General features: G+C 42.0%; 1 protein-coding gene across 2 annotated transcripts in view; it reads left to right on the plus strand.

Moving 5' to 3' along the window:
- The window catches only part of LOC129831381 (oxysterol-binding protein-related protein 10-like), an 84,619-nt gene that overhangs the window by 37,203 nt on the left and 26,210 nt on the right, over window positions 1–21,206 (plus strand). For both annotated transcript variants that reach the window (XM_055894733.1, XM_055894734.1), the window contains exon 7: window positions 3,049–3,179. In XM_055894733.1, coding sequence (XP_055750708.1) covers window positions 3,049–3,179 — 131 coding nt within the window. The remainder of the gene's footprint in view (window positions 1–3,048; window positions 3,180–21,206) is intronic.

Below are 21,206 nucleotides of genomic sequence, written 5' to 3' on the forward strand. Positions count from 1 at the left end.
GGACCGCCAGGCCGCAAGTACAAACCAGTTTCTTTCCGCTGCCTGGCTCACAATGCGTCGTCTTGTGGGGGACCTGCTGTGCCCCGGCTCCGGCATGTACCCCCCACGCCCTAGAAGGGTTGTTTTGGGTGTTGGGTTTAAGGGTAACCGGGGTGAAGGTGGCACTGGCATGGAACTATTCCAGATTAGGACTGTGGCACACTGGAGTGTTGGGCGGGGGCTGGGGTCAAAATCCATTCCACACTGTCCTGAGCCAACCCTTGCCACACCCACTGCATGGGCAGGGTCACGTTGTTGCATGGCGCCCGAAAAGCGCCAAGTATGCGGTCGGACCACGAATTGGCTGGCTGGCACGGTCCCTCAAGGCTCGAACGCAATGGACCACCGCCTTAGAATCCGTTTGGCACTGTGAGTACTGTATGCCTGGAGCTTTTAGGGTCTTTGTGGAACTTCCACAAACCTTGTACTTTCTATTGGGCTGCCTACTCAGTGGTGTCATGGAGGAACTGGCTGCTCATTGCTCTCTTTGTTCTTGCGCACCCACTTCTAAACAGCTTGCTGGCGCCTTATTTGAAATGCTTAATGTGGAGCGTTTCCTTTTTGGAGATCACAATCCATAAAGGAATTGAATTGACTGGCCAAGAGTTTATCCCCACCGTGAAAGAACTAGCAAATGTGCCATGTCTCTATTAGAATGGAACTAAGGGGAAAATCAAATGGCATGTCACACTGAGACCTGAAATGAATTCGAGATCTGAATGCGTTTGACTTATATGGGAGGTGGGGAGGAGGAAAATTGGCATGGTATTGGGTGGGTAAAGCAACGCAAATGAGGAGCATTGAGGTCAAAGCCCTGTAATGGAAGGCCATTGGAAACGTGTAGTGCATGAATGTTTTCCGTACAATACCCCTGGCCTGCAACACAACCCATTTCACACGCATGCCTGTTGTCAATGAAACACACTGTTTTAGGTGCTTCTTCTGTTTCTGGTCGTGCAACATCATCATTGTGGGACTCCCATCGCTAAGCTCACAGCTATTCAGTGACTGCCACATCAGGGAGGACAAACGGATTAATTCCTGGCTCAAGAAATGTATGTTTTTCTTTCCCCATAAGAATGGACAGCTGCTGTGAATTTTTTATTTATTTATTTTTCTCCCTACAATCCCTATCTCTCTCTCATGGTCATCCTGAATAACATTTGCATAACTGCTTATAGAATAACAGCCCAAATTTCATCACATATAAAAAAAAAAAAGATTTCATGTTTTAGGTTTGTACAAAGATATTTCATTACTTCTGTCTACTCTTATTTTTGTTCCTTTAACTAATGCGACTACACATTACATTACGTAGAGAAATGCAACAAACCAGGGACCTCGGCAATGCAAAATGCTGGACCTCAGCAGTGCTGCCACTTCTTATACAGTACTATCTCCTATGTGCATGCATTCTTTAATGGAGGATACCGTCAGCTACAGTATGGTTTGCCTGCCTACACTACTGAGGGCTCTGCCTGTCTGGAAGGCAGGATCAAAGCACTCTTGTCAGGTAGAAAAACCCCTGGGCACCTCGCCAGTCGACTCAGCACAACTGGTCCCTCAATAATGGATACGAGAGTGTAGAGAGACGCGGGTGCATTAGCGTTAACCCAATTTGAACTGGAATGGAATTTGGAAGCAGGTTCCTTAGCAGCACTCTACTTGCAGGGTTTCGATTGCACGGACTCGCGTTAGGTAGGCTGCAGCCTGCGTTTGAGCTCGTCATACTAGATAAGTAGCTGAACTTTGTGTGGGTGTACACTATTTATAGACCTGAATCATATGTCAAGGTGGGCACTGCAGAGCTTAAGCAGCTCAAGACACTATTTGCAGTGTCTTGATTGCATGGTCTTTCATTTGGTCAGTTATTTGTGCTCATCAAAATGGTTAAACAACTGAAACGGTCCCATGTCGCTGATGGATCATGTTACAAAGATTTAGCAATACACATGTAGTGTAAAGGTGGCCACTGAATGACATGCAGGTGGAAGTGGAACAATACCCAGGTTGCAATTACCTCATCCGATCCATTTCTAGTCCTTGATATCTGGGAAGTCAGATTATTAACAAACAAAAACATCACATGGTGTTTCACCTCAAATCATAGGCACAAAGCATAACTTGTTCATCTCCTTAATGTATTCACACAGTATGTAGGTCTATTTCATATCAAACACATTTATGGATGACCACCGTCAGAATGCATTGTTCCATTTTGATTCTTCCTATGATTTAGCAAACTGCACACTCTCGTCCCTGAGTGGAAGAATGTGATTATTCTATTCTCTCTTCAATTTTTCCTTCCTTCCCATATTCTATAGCCTCATTGCAGCAGTCCTGTAAATGGTGTAGTTTTCAATTAGACTTTTTATGGAAAGACACAAAACACCTTGTCAAGTGAAGACAGGGCCTTCAGGTTAATAGTGCTACAACAGAGAACTATTAATCAACCTCCAACAACAAACAAAAAATTCTCACAAAATAGTAGCAACAAAACAATCAGACTGGTGACCCTCAGGACAATGATTTCTCACCAGTCCTGCAGGCTCTTTCAGTACATTTTGTTTCTCATTTTGAGCTCCGAACCATACTGCTTTTTGAGTCATAGATTCTGTATGTCAGCGCCGCAAGGCCATCGCCAGACATACACTCAAATGTAATTTCCTGTTGTCTCTGTGTGGCAGATAGGGATATGAAGGTGATCCAGGTGAGCCTATCCGATATTTATCTCTGTTTTGTGTTAAAAAGGAAAGCTTATCTGATTGAGAAAAAAAATAGAGAATGATGTGGATAGTTCACGAGCTCCCCCCCAACCTCACTACCATCTCCTTCCTGAATTCCTTCTCTGCAACAACAACATCATAGCAGAGCAATCAATATCAGTCAATACAAATCAATGAAGCTTGAGATCTGGCCAATTGCTCATAGATCCCAGCTGTCAGTATACCCCCCTAAACGTGGTCAGAAATCAGTTGGTTCTGACCCTCTCATATGCTCCCTTTGCAGATGGTGTTCCTGTGTGGAGTGTACCAAAGTTGCCCTCGGGGGAGCACCTGAAGAACGGCGGCCCAACCCCTCTACGTTCTGCCGAGCCCTCCCCAGCCCTCAGGAAAAAAAGCCCTGCCCATGGTGCTGAGGTAAGGGGATAATTCCTTTTTTTGCTTTCTCTCTCAATATCTCTCGATCTCATTATCTCTTTCTCTCTCTCTGTGTAAATCATAATTACTCTCCATGTGCAGTAAACTCACCTATTAGGATGTCCCTGTGCATCTCTGTACACATGTTTTTGTCATGTGGTGCTTTTAAACAGCATCTTCGAAAAATTCTGAGTATGTGCAGTGCAAGGAGTAGAAATCTCAGAGGATCTGCTGTGTAGTGGGTCCCAGAGACAACTAGAGCCATAATGAATGTTTAAAGAAGTGTTGTGACTTTAATTTCATTAATCTGATGACTGTTATTTATCTAATCAACTAACTTTGTTTTAATTGTTATGCGATTTAAATGAATCATCTAACAATTAACTTATTAGGAATTGGGGCACCACGAGAGCGGTTCTTTAAAAAGTTACCATCTCCCAAATTAAATTCTAAATTCTATGTCTTTACCTATCACATCCATAAACAGTCAATGGATTAATCATAACCTCGTATCATGTCATCATTCTGAACAGTTGTAACCTGCATCTGTAAAAAACCCAGCCTTACTTATGATTCAGTACTACACAAATTGGTTTAATTATTTATTTACTAGCTAACTAAATGGTAACACAGGATAAACATGCACACTTAATACATTAAATCAGGTCCCTAGCGCACTGACACAATATGGCGGCATGTTACAAAAAAAGATGGGGAGGGCAAGAGAGAGGGACAGAGGCATAATACTTTGATACATTTAGAAACTACTCTCACAGTAATCATATACTTTGCACACGAACCACCGCCCGTTTGGAGTAAGAAATCATGAATGTATTTACGTATAAATGTCTTGGTTCGTGGTGTAGTCCTGAACAGAACTACAGAGTTGATTTCCCTTCCATTCGCTCTTGAAGCTGCCTCTTTGAAGATAGGCTAGCCAGCCGTGTCGATGGTTCCCATTGGGTGATGAGAGTAGCGTACTCTGCTGATTTGAGAAGAATAGTAGAATGGTCCCATTTAAGTTCAGTGATTGTCCGGGAGGTGACTATCATCTCTACCTCGTTGAGATTTCAGAGTTAAAACCACTTTGGATCTGAGCTGCAGCTCGACGCCTTTCTAGTCTGATATGCTAATTCTTAACCCATTGTTTTATACAGTTCATTCAGAAGGGGCAGTTTGTGAGGCTGACACGCTCTGACCTCACTCAAGGGGCGGTGACTACTCACTTGTACAAATTTCCTCTTATAGTTTCTAAGATTTATATCCCTCTCTTAACAAAAACACTTTCATCATATTTCATACATAACGTAGAGGATATTGTGCATTGTATTCTATTGTGTATATTTTTCAAGTTACAGTATTTCCTCTATAACATTTTTAATGACATCACAAAATAACAACTAAAATGACATTATTATTCTTTAGATCGCCTCTGACCATTCCCCACGTTCTATGTTAGAAATATTGTTACAGTATTTGCTTTAGAACATGTTATAGTTTCAGAGGAAAATGTCTGTGTAGACAAAGGCACATTCCTGTGTGAATTTGGAGAGGGAGAAAGCTGAATGTTCTAATCATTGATTTACAACGGGGTGTGAACGGTCAACCCCCCCCCCCCCTTCGCGTGTGGCCGAAGTCATCCACTGCGAAGCTGATCCAGTCATGATACATGTTTTGTTTGACTTCTATCTTCACACATTACTGCACATCATTTGCGTATCAGATGTGCTCGTATTATTTTACGATGATGGTCTATTTTCAGTGCACATTAGTCTAGTGCAGTTCTTCAGGCCTAACTAAAATGATGTTTAATTGCTCTGCATATCTGTATTCATAAGTTGACTTTGAGCACCTACTGTTGTTTCAAATCAAACAACATTTTATTGGTCACATACACATGGTTAGCAGATGTTAATGCGAGTGTAGCGAAATGCAAGTGCATCTAGTTCCGACAATGCAGTAATATCTAACAAAATTCACAACAACAACCTTATAAACACACAAATGGTAAAGAGATGAATACGAATATGTACATATAAATATATGGATGAGCGGTGGCCGTGCGGCATAGGCAAGATGGAGTAGATGGTATAGAATACAGTATATACATATGAGATGAGTAATGTAGGATATGTAAACATTATTAAAGTGCTATTATTTAAAGTGACTAGTGATACCTTCATTAATCCATTTATTAAAGTGTGCTGAGATTTGAGTCTGTATGTTGGCCGCAGCGCCTCTTTGTTAGTGATGGCTGTTTAGCAGTCTGATGGCTTTGAGATAGAAGCTGTTTTTCAGTCTCTCGGTCCCAGCTTTGATGCAACTGTACTGACCTCGCCTTCTGGATGATAGCGGGGTGAAACAGGCAGTGGCTCGGGTGTTTGTTGGCCTTGATGATCCTTTTGGCCTTCCTGTGACATTCGGGTGGTGTAGGTGTCCTGGAGGACAGGTAGTTTGCCCCCGGTGATGCGTTGTGCAGACCGCACTACCCTCTGGAGAGCCTTGCAGTTGAGTGGTGCAGTTGTCGTACCAGGCGGTGATGCAGCCCGACAGGATGCTCTCGATTGTGCATCTGTAAAAGTTTGTGAGTGTTTTAGGTGACAAGCCAAATTTCTTCAGCCTCCTGAGGTTGAAGAGGCTCTGCTGCGCCTTCACCATGCTGTCTGTGTGGGTGGACCATTTCAGTTTGTCTGTGATGTGTACGCTGAGGAACTTAAACGTTCCACCCACCTGTGGTGTCAGGTTATTTTCCTGACACCACAGTCTCAGGGCCCTCACCTCCTCCCTGTAGGCCGTCTCGTCGTTGTTGGTAATCAAGCCTACCACTGTAGTGTCATCTGCAAACTTGATGATTGAGTTGGAGGTGTGCAGGGCCACGCAGTCATGGGTGAACAAGGAGTACAGGAGAGGGCTGAGAATGCACCCTTGTGGGGGCCCAGTGTTGAGGATCAGCGGGGTGGAGATGTTGTTTCCTACCTTCACCACCTGGGGGCGGCCCGTCAAAGTCCAGGACCTAGTTGCACAGGGCGGGGTCGAGACCCAGGGTCTCGAGCTTAATGACAAGTTTGGAGGGTACTATGGTGTTAAATGCTGAGCTTTTGTGGTGTGCAAACGACAAAAAAGGCCGTTTGCATGATGCAAATGATAGGCACTTATTTAACATTAATATGTAATATACAAAAGTAGGAGCAGATTATTTGACTTAGTTACAAAGCTACAGTATGTAATCACATTTACTGCTGAGAAGCATTTCACTGCACATGGTACTAACAATGAAAAGATGAAATGGCCATGAAAACCAAGACTCATGAGGATGCGATTGCATTTTGCCTCTGTTGTGAAATTCCATTGCCGTGACTGTTGCTCAGAGGGGTGTAGGCACTCAAGGCTTCTGAAAATGTTAACAGTGCTGCTGTCAAATAAGTGGGTCACAGAGTAAGGAGTTGAATTAGAATTGAGTAGATCCCAGGAGGATGCTTTATAAATGCTGGGTTAAAATGCTACATGGTATGACTGATTGTGTCTAGACTGTATCAATGATAGACAGCCAGGTTAGTGTGTGTGTGTGTGTGTGTGTGTGTGTGTGTGTGGGGGGGGGGGGTTTATGCGTGCGTGCGTGTGCATAAGGCGGAAGAGGGGGCACAAAGTGAGGGGTATTTCCTGGTCAGGAAAACTGTCCATGAATATCTAATAGAACAGTAGAGTTACAATGTCAAAGAAATCGCTCTGTCGTTTGAGTCACATTGAACTTTGATTCTGACATCTTGTTATTCCGTCATCACAGTTTAATGATCATTTACATTCAGAATGAGACCAAGATGAATGATAAGATTGTCTCCTCTAACACATTAGCTGTCATGCTAGGTCATAATAATCCTCTCAAATGTAAAAAATTATAACATTTCTTTGTCATAAATTCCTGTCATTACAGATTAATTCCAGCCTCATGATTACCAGCCTGATTACCGTTGCGTTATCATATCCGTGCAGCGTTTAATGTAAGCTCACGGGATCAGGTGACACTCGAGGCTAGATTAATTAAACACCCCATGTCAGTACATCATCTCTATCAGAATACACAATGGGGTTGAATGCGGGGGGGGTAGGGACTTTTTGATCTTGATGCGTGCTGAGATTAATTGCAACACGGACAAATGCCATCATGAGGTTACAACAGGTATTATAAACCAGACTTGTAATTTAGAATGATTGATGTGGCTCTATGGTGTAATCGCTTAATGTGGCTCTGTGGTAACATTTAGCAAGGATGGATTCTCTGTACTTTTTCTTTGTAATAAGTAAAACATTGATAATAGGACTGAGTAAAATGTTTAAGGCAGTTATATTGGGCCAAAAGCCAATCTAATTTTAAATTGTGACAACTGTTTAACAAAAAAAGTATATACAGTTGAAGTTGGAAGTTTACATACACTTAGGTTGGAGTCATTAAAACTCGTTTTTCAACCACTCCACAAATTTCTTGTTAACAAACTATAGTTTTGGCAAGTCGGTTAGGACATCTACTTTGTGCATGACAAGTCATTTTTCCAACAATTGTTTACAGACAGATTATTTCACTTATAATTCACTGTTTCACAATTCCAGTGGGTCAAAAGTTTACATACACTAAGTTGACTGTGCCTTTAAACAGCTTGGAACATTCCAGAAAATTATGTCATGGCTTTAGAAGCTTCTGATAGGCTAATTGACATCATTTGAGTCAATTGGAAGTGTACCTGTGGATGTATTTCAAGGCCTACCTTCAAACTCAGTGCCTCTTTGCTTGACATCATGGGACAATCAAAAGAAATCAGTCAAGACCTCAGAAAAAAATTGTAGACCTCCACAAGTCTGGTTCATCCTTGGGAGCAATTTCCAAACGCCTGAAGGTACCACATTCATCTGTACAAACAATAGTACGCAAGTATAAACCATGGGACCACGCAGCCATCATACCGCTCAGGAAGGAGACGCGTTCTGTCTCCTAGAGATGAACGTACTTTGCTGCAAAAAATGCAAATCAATCCCAGAACAACAGCAAAGGACCTTGTGAAGATGCTAGAGGAAACAGGTACAAAAGTATCTATATCCACAGTATAACGAGTCCTATATCAACATACCCTGAAAGGCCGCTCGGCATGGAAGAAGCCACTGCTCCAAACCGCCATTCAAAAGCCAGACTACGGTGTGCAACTGCACATGGGGAAAAATATTGTACTATTTGGAGAAATGTCCTCTGGTCTGATGAAACAAAAATAGAACTGTTTGGCCATAATGACCATCGTTATGTTTGGCGGAAAAAGGGGGAGGCTTGCAAGCCAAAGAACACCATCCCAACCGTGAAGCACGGGGGTGGCAGCATCATGTTGTGGGGAGGGACTGGTGCACTTCACAAAATAAATGGCATCATGAGGAAGGGAAATTATGTGGATATATTGAAGCAACATCTCAAGACATCAGTCAGGAAGTTAAAGCTTGGTCGCAAATGGGTCTTCCAAATGGACAATGACCCCAAGCATACTTCCAAAGTTGTGGCAACATGGCTTAAGGACAACAAAGTCAAGGTATTGGAGTGGCCATCACAAATCCCTGACATCAATCCTATAGAAAATTTGTGGGCAGAATGGAAAAAGCATGTTTGAGCAAGGAGGCCTACAATCCTGACTCAGTTACACCAGCTCCATCAGGAGGAATGGGCCAAAATTCAACCAAGTTATTGTGGGAAGCTTGTAGAAGGCTACCCGAACCAAGTTAAACAATTTAAAGGCAATGCTACCAAATACTAATTGAGTGTATGTAAATGGAAATGTGATTAAATATATCATTCTCTCTACTATTATTCTGACATTTCACATTCTTAAAATAAAGTGGTGATCCTAACTGACCTAAGACAGGGAATTTTTACTGGGATTAAATGTCAGGAATTGTGAAAAACTGAGTTTAAATGTATTTGGCTAAGGTGTATGTAAACTTCCGACTTCAACTGTACTAGGCCTACAAATGTAGGTACACTATATATACTAAAGTATGTGGACACCCCTTCAAATGAGTGGATTTGGCTATTTCAGCCACACCCGATGTTGACTTGTGTTTAAAATCGGGCACACAGCCATCTCCACTCACAAACATTGGCACTAGAATGGCCTTACTTATGGGCTCAGTGACTTTCAACGTGGCACCGTCATAGTATGCCACCTTTCCAACAAGTCAGTTAATCCAATTTCTGCCCTGCTATAGCTGCCCATGGTCAACTGTAGGTGCTGTTATTGAGAAGTGGAAATGTCTAGGAGAAACAACGGCTCAGCCACGAAGTGGTAGGTCACACAAGCTCACAATTTGGGACGGCCAAGTGCTGAAACGCGTATTGCGTAAAATCGTCTGTCCTCGGTTGCAACACTCGCTACCGATTATCAAACTGCCTCTGGATGCATCGTCGGCACAATAACTGTTTGTTTGGAGCTTCATGAAATGGGTTTCCGTGGCCGAGCAGCCGCATACAAGCCTAACCATGCGCGATGCCAAGCGTCGTCTGGACTGGTGTAAAGCTTGCCGCCATTGGACTTTGGAGCAACGGCAACGCGTTCTCTGGAGTGATGCATCAGGTTGCACCATCTGGCAGTCCGACGGATGAATCTGGGTTTGTGTATAGCCCCAATGTATAGTGCCAATCGCCCAACATCAGTGCTTGACCTCACTAATGCTCTTGTGGCTGAATGGAAGCAAGTCCCCGCAGCAATGTTCCAACATCTAGTGGAAAGCCTTCCCAGAAGAGTGGAGGCTGTTATAGCAGCAAAGGGGGGAACAACTCCATATTAATGCCATTGATTTTGGAATGAGATGTTCGACAAGCAGATGTAGTGTATGTACTTTGATGTCATTCCATTTGCCAATTGAGCTACGTCTGATATAATTTCCACACATTGTCTCATTTTGCAGAGGATGTTAGATAAATCCATGGGGATGTTTGACATGGTCAGTCGACTTGGTATGTTGACAGGACAAATCAACCCTTACAGTATGTGTGGTGGTGCTGGTGCCAGCCTCATCTGGACTCTCTCCCATTTGGCTTGGGGCTTCCATGGTGATATTTTGGCTTCCCTATGATCATATCCCTTATGACTGTGATTTATCGAGGATTTCAATTGAGTGGTCGGAATTGGTGTTTGTTTGATGGCAGTTACTCAACACAAGTGCTTTTTGGGGATGATGGGGGGGGGGGGTAATCATCTGCATATTTTTCTGTGGACTATTGATAAAAGGGACAAAATAGTTGCAGTACTTTGCTAATGTGTCAGAGTTAGAGAAGAAGTAGAGTCTGGTTAGTGTATGTTTTTGTATTACATGCTGAAAAGTTTTTGAAGTCTGCTTTGTTGAATGCCATACAGTAAATTAGAGGTCGACCGATTCTGATTTTTCAACGCCGATACCGATTATTGGAAGACCAAAAAAAGCAGATACCGATTAGTCAGCCGATTTTTATAAATATATTTTTAATAATGACAATTACAACAATACTGAATGAACAATGAACACTTATTTTAACGTAATATAATACATAAATAAAATACATTTAGTCTCAAATAATGAAACATGTTCAATTTGGTTTAAATAATGCAAAAACACAGTGTTGGAGAAGAAAGTAAAAGTGCAATATGTGCCATGTAAAAAAGCTAACGTTTAAGTTCCTTGCTCAGAACATGAGAACATATGAAAGCTGGTGGTTCCTTTTAACATGAGTCTTCAATATTCCCAGTTAAGAAGTTTTAGGTTGTAGTTATTATAGGACTATTTCTCTCTATACCATTCGTATTTCTTATACCTTTGACTATTGGATGTTCTTATAGGCACTATAGTAATTGCCAGCCTAATCTCGGGAGTTGATCAAGCATTGCTAAGAGCTGCTGGCAGACGCAGTAAAGTGCTGTTTGAATGAATGATTACGAGCCTGCTGCTGCCTACCACCGCTCAGTCAGACTGCTCTATCAAATATCAAATCATATACTTAATTATAATATAATAAACACACAGAAATACGAGCCTTTGGTCATTAATATGGTCAAATCCGGAAACTATAATTTCGAAAACAAAACGTTAATTCTTTCAGTGAAATACAGAACCGTTCCGTATTTTATCAAACGTGTGGCAACCCTAAGTCTAAATATTGCTGTTACATTGCACAACCTTCAATGTAATGTCATAATTATGTACAATTCTGGCAAATTAAGTATGGTTAGGTACATTTGTGCAATGATTGTGCTTTTTCCACGAATGCGCTTTTGTTAAATCATCACCCGTTTGGCGAAGTTGAAGTAGGCTGTGATTCGATGATAAATTAACAGGCACCGCATTGATTATATGCAACTCAAAACAAGCTAGTTAACCTAGTAATATCATCAACCATGTGTAGTTAACTAGTGATTGTGAAGATATCTTTAAAAAAAACTAAGTTTAATGCTAGCTAGCAACTTACCTTGGCTCCTTGCAGCCACAAGGCCCTTTTGATGCTGCACTGGCGTAACAGGTGGTCAGCCTGCCACGCAGTCTCCTCGTGGATTGCAATGTAATCGGCCATAATCGGTGTCCAAAAAGGCAGATTACTGATTGTTATGAAAACTTGAAATCGGCCCTAATTAATCGGCCATGTCGATTAATCGGTCGACCTCTAAAGTAAATATTTCATGAGAGTTCATGGGTCAAGACTTTCGGTCCTGTGTATCTAGACTAGACTGCATCTCTAGAGTCTTTGTCTATATATCTAGGTGTACCCATACAGTAGGTCACAGAAATCCACAAAGAACAATCACAGTCCACCAAGAACAATCACAACTTGCAACTCTCTGCTAATTTAACCAGACTGTGTCTAGACTAACAGCTAGCTACTCCTCCAATATCCCTTTTTTCTGAAGTATGAAATCAGAATTTCATTAGCGGGTCTAGTACTGGAGTGGCCTGTCGAGGAAGAGGGCAGACAGGAGATGGAGCTAACTGCCAAGGCTCATTAGCCCAGCTTGACACAGACTTTTATCTTCTAATGATAGCTGACACCCTCATATATTCTCTCTTCATTATTCTCGCCCCAATCATGGAAGACAGAGCTTCTGCATCTGCCTTAGTAAGGAGAGAAGGAGATAGAGATATGAGGAAAGGATTCAGCTCAAGTGTTTTTCTTTCTTTTTCTTTTTTTTGGGACATTTTTTTTTTGGGCCATTGAAATATAGTGATTTTCAGTAATTGAGATGATAGAGGTGGCGGATAGATGTCGTGAATATAATGATTGACAGGGTAAATGTGCTTGTCAGAACTGCAGGAATAAACTTGTTAGAGGTCAGAGGAGCTGGTGTCAAGCCTGCCACCTGGTGGCATTGAAATATAATGTAGCCACAGCATCTTTGCTGAGGTTCTTTATACTCTGTGGCAGCCATACTCAACATAGGCTATACCATGGCCTACTGTAGGACATGTACATGACTGTGTCACAGCAGATGTAGTTTGATGGCTCTTAAATGCACATAGATTTACAGAGGGACCATGCAGTATTCATCTTTAGTCCTTTCAGACCTTGACTAGTCTGTGGCATTGCTTTTGTTACCCCATACATACACAAGCCACGGTTAAATGGATAGCTCTTGGAGTTTCTGTAAACTTTTGACTCTATGCTTATTCTTTGTTTTAAAGCAGCATCAGTGTCATTCGACTTGTTCATCTGAGTCCTTCAGGGACACAGAAGCAGTACAAGCATGGCATTTGACATCAGTTCTTTATGTGGTCTGAAAGAGAAAGCATCTCATCGTCTGGCAGGGGGCCAGAGTGTGCTTGTGTTTGCAGAAATCAGGTGGGTTTATGCATTTCCAATACCCGTTGCAATCCCGGACAGGTATAATATAATAGCCCCTGCATCCCTAGTCTGTATACAGAGTAGACTGCTAGTAGAGGAATAATGACAGCTATTTCAACCAATTCCTTATACCAGAGAGGCAAAGAAACTTATCTGTATTTTGCTGTAACTTTGAAACATGGATAATGGCTGAACAACACATGTATTTGCTGTCAAAATTGATCTGGACAGGGCTCTGTAATCAAAAAGATTGATCAGTTTTCAGAATATATAAATGAAATACTTGAGTACTATTTCACTACTACTTTACTAGTAGTACTACTACTAACCACTACTAACCGCTAGCCTAGCTACTAGTTAGCTATCTATCTCTTTGTTTACTTCCTATCATCCTTTTTTAGACTAATAGTAAGACACTCCTTCGAATTACAGACAATATGGATCATTATTTTTAACTAGGAAAGTCAGTTAAGAACAAATTCTTATTTGCAATGACGGCCTACCGGGGAACAGTGGGTTAACTGTTCAGGGGCAGAACGACAGATTTTTGGCCCAAAGCACTACCCACTAGGCTACCTGCTGCCCCAGGTAGCTTAGTGGAAGACCTTTGCGCTAGCACAAAGACCCTTGCGCTAACCTAATGGAAGACATTTGCGCTAGCGCAAAGTAGAGCTGTGTTCGAATACCCATACTAGCATACTGTATACTACATACTTAAGTATATACTACATACCAGGGACGTCACTAGAGATTCATGGATAGGGGGGCTAAGCCTCTTTTAGGGGGGTCTGTGCATATTCCCCCAGGATGTTTTTTAAAGCCCCCAAAACGTCTTTTCATCATGTATTTTTAGAGTAACAACGGGTGTAAAATCGATCAAAATAAGGTTATTTTTGGTCAAGGTTGGCTAAAAGTATAACTGTCTCATAGTTTGTGCTAAACACTGATCTAATATGACTTACTTAAATTCTATCCAAATAATGTCCACTCTGTCCCCATCCATCACCAACAAAAGGCATGAAAATGGCTGTACTATGTAGCCAAAATACTTTTTTGTGTGAGATATACACTGCTCAAAAAAATAAAGGGAACACTAAAATAACACATCCTAGATCTGAATCAATGAAATATTCTTATTAAATACTTTTTTCTTTACATAGTTGAATATGCTGACAACAAAATCACACAAAAATTATCAATGGAAATCAAATTTATCAACCCATGGAGCTCTGGATTTGGAGTCACACTCAAAATTAAAGTGGAAAACCACACTACAGGCTGATCCAACTTTGATGTAATGTCCTTAAAACAAGTCAAAATGAGGCTCAGTAGTGTGTGTGGCCTCCACGTGCCTGTATGACCTCCCTACAACGCCTGGGCATGCTCCTGATGAGGTGGCGGATGGTCTCCTGAGGGATCTCCTCCCAGACCTGGACTAAAGCATCCACCAACTCCTGGACAGTCTGTGGTGCAACGTGGCGTTGGTGGATGGAGCGAGACATGATGTCCCTGATGTGCTCAATTGGATTCAGGTCTGGGGAACGGGCGGGCCAGTCCATAGCATCAATGCCTTCCTCATGCAGGAACTGCTGACACACTCCAGCCACATGAGGTCTAGCATTGTCTTGCATTAGGAGGAACCCAGGGCCAACCGCACCAGCATATGGTCTCACAAGGGGTCTGAGGATCTCATCTCGGTACCTAATGGCAGTCAGGCTACCTCTGGCGAGCACATGGAGGGCTGTGCCGCCCCCCAAAGAAATGCCACCCCACACCATGACTGACCCACCGCCAAACCGGTCATGCTGGAGGATGTTGTAGGCAGCAGAACGTTCTCCACGGCGTCTCCAGACTCTGTCACATGTGCTCATGTGCTCAGTGTGAACCTGCTTTCATCTGTGAAGAGCACAGGGCGCCAGTGGCGAATTTGCCAATCTTTGGTGTTCTCTGGCAAATGCCAAACGTCCTGCACGGTGTTGGGCTGTAAGCACAACCCCCACCTGTGGACGTCGGGCCCTCATACCACCCTCATGGAGTCTGTTTCTGACCGTTTGAGCAGACACATGCACATTTGTGGCCTGCTGGAGGTCATTTTGCAGGGCTCTGGCAGTGCTCCTCCTTGCACAAAGGCGGAGGTAGCGGTCCTGCTGCTGGGTTGTTGCCCTCCTACGGCCTCCTCCACGTCTCCTGATGTACTGGCCTGTCTCCTGGTAGCGCCTCCATGCTCTGGACACTACGCTGACAGACACAGCAAACCTTCTTGCCACAGCTCGCATTGATGTGCCATCCTGGATGAGCTGCACTACCTGAGCCACTTGTATGGGTTGTAGACTCCGTCTCATGCTACCACTAGAGTGAAAGCCCCGCCAGCATTCAAAAGTGACCAAAACATCAGCCAGGAAGCATAGGACTGAGAAGTGGTCTGTGCCTGCAGAACCACTCCTTTATTGGGGGTGTCTTGCTAATTTCCTATAATTTCCACATTTTGTCTATTCCATTTGCACAACAGCATGTGAAATTTATTGTCAATCAGTGTTGCTTCCTAAGTGGACAGTTTGATTTCACAGAAGTGTGATTGACTTGGAGTTACATTGTGTTGTTTAGGTGTTCCCTTTATTTTTTGGAGCAGTGTGTGTGTATATATATATATATATATATATATATATATATATACACATACATATACACACACACACACACACACACACACACACACACACACACAAACACAGGTCATATTATACCATTAGGATTTAAAAAAAAAAAAGTTTAACCCTCTCTTTCTGCGTGACCCTTTAAGATATCATGAACATCATTTCTTTATGCCTAACAAAAGTAAGACATATGCTGCCATATGCTGTACAAATTTAACTGAAAGCTTAAACATCTACTAGCTTTTCTTATCACTAACCTTCATCAGACATGCTCCCTCAGCCCTGTCAGCCTCCAGCTTCTTTCCCTCCTTGTCTGCTGTGTTTTGACATGTATTCTTATTATACTCATTAATCAGTAAGTTTTAATTTGTTTGTTTGAACTGGTAAAATCTTAATTTCTCACCGGACTGGCCTTCAGCAGAGCTGCTGCCACTACTCTCTTGAAGAATTTCCGTATATCCATCTAACGTTAGTCGTTAGCTAGCCTACAGTTGAGAAATTGAGGATAATACAATTACATTGTGATCAACACTATGTCACCTTTTCTACACATGACCTACTGAAAGTTGTTTTGCAATGGCCTACTGAATGAAAGCAATTGAGTATGTCAGATTGTCATTCGTAAATTCTGTGTTTCCCCTCTCGGAGCGTTCAGAGTGAACACTGGCCGAGGAGTAGGGTTGATCCGAGCGTTCTGACCATCACAACAGCACTGCAGTCAAGCACACAAGCTAACTGGCTCGCTACTTCCAGACACAAATGAGAAATCCGGGAACTTTTGGTATACTAACTATATCTATACTATGACCAATAAGCATACTACATACTCAAAGTGCGTCACAAATAGTACGGTTAGTGTCGTTAGTATGGGTCTTAGAAAACAGACCATGTCTTTCTTTAAAAAAAATTTTTTTTAAATTAAAAAACATTTTAATCCGGAGACACCAATTGTTGCTTATGTAATGCTCATACTAACCACACTAACTGTACTATTTGTGACGTAAATGTAATATATAGTACTGTATATTGGTCATAGTATGGATGTAGTTATTAGTATGCCAAAAGATCCCGGATGTTGTACTACGTTCGCCAAAAAGACGAATTATAAACTGGGTGTGTCAAGCCCTGAATGCTGATTGGCTAACAGCCGTAGTATATCAGACCGTCTACCATGGGTATGACAAAACATTTATTTTTACTGCTCTAACTACGTTGGTAAACAGTTTATAATTGCATATTATATCCGCGATGCGTCGTGCCTAAGAATAGTCCTCAGCCGTGGTATGTTGGTCATATACCATACCCCTCGTGCCTTATTTATACTTCACTGGATGTATAAATATGAAGCATCCGCTTGGCCTTTCCACTCACTAACAAATATGGTAGTGAGAGGAAGCCCACTGGTGGGCAGTGGGAAAAGATGGATTTTGGTCTACATTCTGCAAATGTTCTCATCGATGAAGAATTCGATCTCAATACAGTTTTCTGTTCCCAAAACTAAAATCTGTTATGAACAGAGTGGACTAAGTTTTGTAGACTTTAGCCTTTGCCAAAGTTTTTTTTCCAATCGCGTTGTTTAGGAGTGCAAAGTCGAATTGAGTTATTGCACACGCGCGTTTCACCTAGTAGGTGTTCCATATCGGAAATATGCAGGGCCAATAGGATCTCGCTAACTCGTACTTGGCTCTGCATACCGTCTTGCTTGTTCTGCCCACTCTGAGTCATCTGTTCCCATTGGAAATGACAGGATGTGGTCTATCTTGGTTTAATTTGTTATAATAATATTTGATACAAGCAGTGGACACTATTTCTGTGCTTTCAGGGCCCATAATCCAATTCTTCATAAAATGGGCGTGGCTTCACATCCTTTTCAGATTTGAAGAAAATAACGGGAAATATGCAGCTGGTAATTATGACAAATGTTAAGAAAATGTTGAGCAATGTAATAAAGTAATGACTTTTCAAATAAGTTACCTTACACATTATGTTGGCTGACAATTTGTTAACTACACTATCCTTACGAACAACATACCATATCATTAAACCAGTATGTTAGCTAGCTACCTAACATTATTTGGCTACTAATGCATCAATCTTGCCAGTATATTAACTACATAATTAACTGCCCAATGTTTATTGACCAGATTATTACCGTCATTCTTAGTTTAGCTAAGTGGTATAGTCGTTGTGCGTTCTCAATGGATATTCGGGTGCTTTCGTAAAAATTTCAGAGCACTCTTGTCTCGTCTGAGTGTACCAGACCAGAGCGCAGAATAACTGATGAATTTACAACCATTGAATATGGCCGGTGTCAGGAAACGTTGGCAAAAAAGCATAATTCAATTGTTGCCAGCACCACAGTTAGTCACCAACGCTCTGGATAACATGAAAACTGCCTAACCAGCTCTGCTAGGGTGAGTAAAATGGTTGGAGGGAGGTGTTCTCTCATTTGTGTCTGGAAGGAGCTAGCAAGCTAGCCAACGTTACCCAGTTAGCTTTGGTGCTTGACTGCCGTTTTAAGGTGAGTCTGCTCGAATCAACACTACTCCTCGGCCAGAGCGTCAAGTGTGCACTCTGAACCCCCGAGAGCTAAATGCCCCACTCTGAGTGCTAGTAATTTGTTATGCTAACCAGCTAGCAAGATGTTGCATAGCAACAGCATCAACTTCGGGTAGACAGGCGAAACGCTAGTAAGATCAACTGAAAGGAAACCGTTCGTTTACAGTAAAATTAACTAACAGTATGTAGTATATACTCATTAAGTATGTAGTATACAGTATGTTAGTATGGGTATTCAAACACAGCTATAGTTTAATGCATTTTAGGTAATTTCAGAAATGTCTAATTTTGTTATAAAAATACAGAAATCTAAATACTCAAGCAATGGACCTAAAAACTGTCTGGGGTACTGACTAACGTCCAGGAAAGTGTTTATAAAGGGACCAGAAGTGTTTTTGGATTATCTTCCCCTTTATTGACTCGGAACCCACAGGGTATAAGATAAAACATTCAACTAAATACATTGAGGCATTATACATTGGCTTTGGTACATGCATTTGACAGGCCAATTACTTTCACCAACCTACACCTACCCTCACATCCCTCACACATTGCACTTGGACCTATACACACAAAAATACATTCAGTGATTATTCCTCTCCAGTAGAGGGTAGCAAAAGAGGATGATGTGAAGTCTGAATGAATGGTTACTGCCAAGTACAAACGTGAGATGTCATACCTTAAACAACATTCACTGTGTCGTCGTCATGGTAATACAGTATATACCGTCGTTATGGGAGTTTAAAAAAAGAGCCTTAATCAGTTTAAATTTCGAAAAAAAAAAAAGCAAGATCCCTGTCAGAAAACAGCACGACACGTCACAGCCTCTTCCCTCTATCGTCTTTCAGACAAGTGGGCGGGTAGAGGGATCCACATGTGACTCATCCTGAGTACCTTATCTACACTCCTTATTAAAGTCGCTCAATGCTCCTCGTCACTGAGACCTAATCGGACACCTGACAATTAGAAACACTTCCTCAAAGTTGTCTCACTTCAGTCTCACTTCAAAGCTCCGGCGCCATCTCCCTTAGAATGCTCATTACTTTGGCTGAGACGGCTCTGAGACTTCAGAGGGCTCACAACCAACTTTGTCTTGACTCTGATTTGAGGTTTTCTGTCTGTTTTTGTCCGTGTCTTCTGAGAGAAAGTAATTAGAGGTTTGGTTCTGCATTGTGTTTTGACAGCCCTGTGTTTTCAAAGGGGTCGAGGGTGTGATGTTTCTACGCTAATCCTCCAGCTATGAGTTGTTGTTCGAATACGGGGTGCTTGTACGAGTGTGTGATGTAAAATGCTATCGTTGTGTATTAATTCATCTTTCTTGTGTGGCTTTATTCAGGTTTTTACGTCAGAGCAACTAGGACTTTGGAAATGTCCAAATGTGAAACTATAACTTTACATAAATGTTGGCTTGTCTGAGACAGAACATAGTGTGGGAGAAATTGAAATAATTGACTCGTTGTCAGTTCAGCTGCCATGACCTGTACAGGTCCCTGAACTCTGGCATCGTACTTGTCATGATGAGTTGTGTGATTCCAATGAGAACCACAGAGCAGCACATAAGGATAAGACAAAGAATCATATTGATGAGAAAATCTAGTCTAAAATCATTATCCCAAACTTTTGGCCGCATTCATTTGAATTGTGCCATTGGGAGAAACGAATGATGCACTGTAAGAAAATGGTATTCTCCAGTGTAATGTCTTTGAGTTCTCTCTCTGTCTCTCTCTCTCTCTCTGTCTGTGTGTGTGCGCGCACACGTATGGTTAGTCAAACAAGTGTGTGTATGAGAAAAGGTCCCCTCATGAAATGCCTCCCTGATGAAACTCCTCATGATTATTTATAAATGAAGAAGCTAGGCCTTGCTCCCAGCTCCACTTGCCTCGGGAGCATATTTGGGAGGTCTGATACTAGCTAGCCCAATTGATATGGGCTTTGATGCAGTCAATGCATCCGTAATCATTGTGGATCTCATTCTAGTCTTGGCGTTGGATCTGTTAGATTTATATGGCCTAGGTTTTAAATACATACATTTTGCAAGTAACATGTCCCTGTCCATTTGTTTTTGCTCTGTTCTGTATGCACGTTGGCACTCGGTCTGTTTTGGTTGGGTAGCAGCCTGTGCTGTTTGAGGTTGCAGCTTGGACCCGTGGTCCTGACAGGACTGCTGCCTGTGGAGAGTGGAGACTGAGAGGAGAGTGCATCTTAGGATAGCAGGCATTGCTAGTGGAGAGTGGGGGGTGAGCGGGGTAGTAGCAGCTGGGAAGGAAAGCCCCTTGGGAAGAAGAAGAGTGGAAAGCGAGTGGGTGTTTTTAGATGTTGTATTTGGCCTGGCACGCTGACCAATAATGCAGCTTAAAAATGGTTAGTGTAATACATATACTGTAGAACAGAACGTATATTTTCTGTGGTTGTGAGGCGGACCAGTGAGGATGGAAGATCTGCGGGGGTACTATAATTTTGGAGAGAAGATGGAGCTAGATGGATGAAGAGAGAGATGTGTGCGTTGAGTGCGTACATTCACTCTCTGTCTGGATGGTTTTCTTAGGTGATTTTCTTTTGTAATGATCTTTTTATTAGAGTTGTATTTTATCTTAACAGGGTTTACATAGACGACCAAACAAAGTGCACCACACAGACTAGGTGCAATAAAAGGGAATAAGTAAAACATTATACAAGATGTCGGTCATAAAATAAAACGTGACAATTATAATATGGGGCATTTATGGGAGGTTATTTACATAGGACCACAATGGAGATCAGATTTTCCTAAATTGATCAGATTTCTGGTGTAAATCAAAGGTACGTTTTTCTAAGGGTAGAATAGCAGATGGTACTTGCGGTGTGGACCACAATAACAATATACATTTTTTGGACAAGTTAACAACTTATCAGAGTCAGGGTCAAACACAACGTTACAATCAAAGTAGAGGAAATATAAATTCAGGCAGAGAGCAAATTGTCTACCCAAGATCTTCTGGA

This window comes from Salvelinus fontinalis, chromosome 32 (assembly GCF_029448725.1).
Source record: "Salvelinus fontinalis isolate EN_2023a chromosome 32, ASM2944872v1, whole genome shotgun sequence".
Taxonomy (NCBI): domain Eukaryota; kingdom Metazoa; phylum Chordata; class Actinopteri; order Salmoniformes; family Salmonidae; genus Salvelinus; species Salvelinus fontinalis.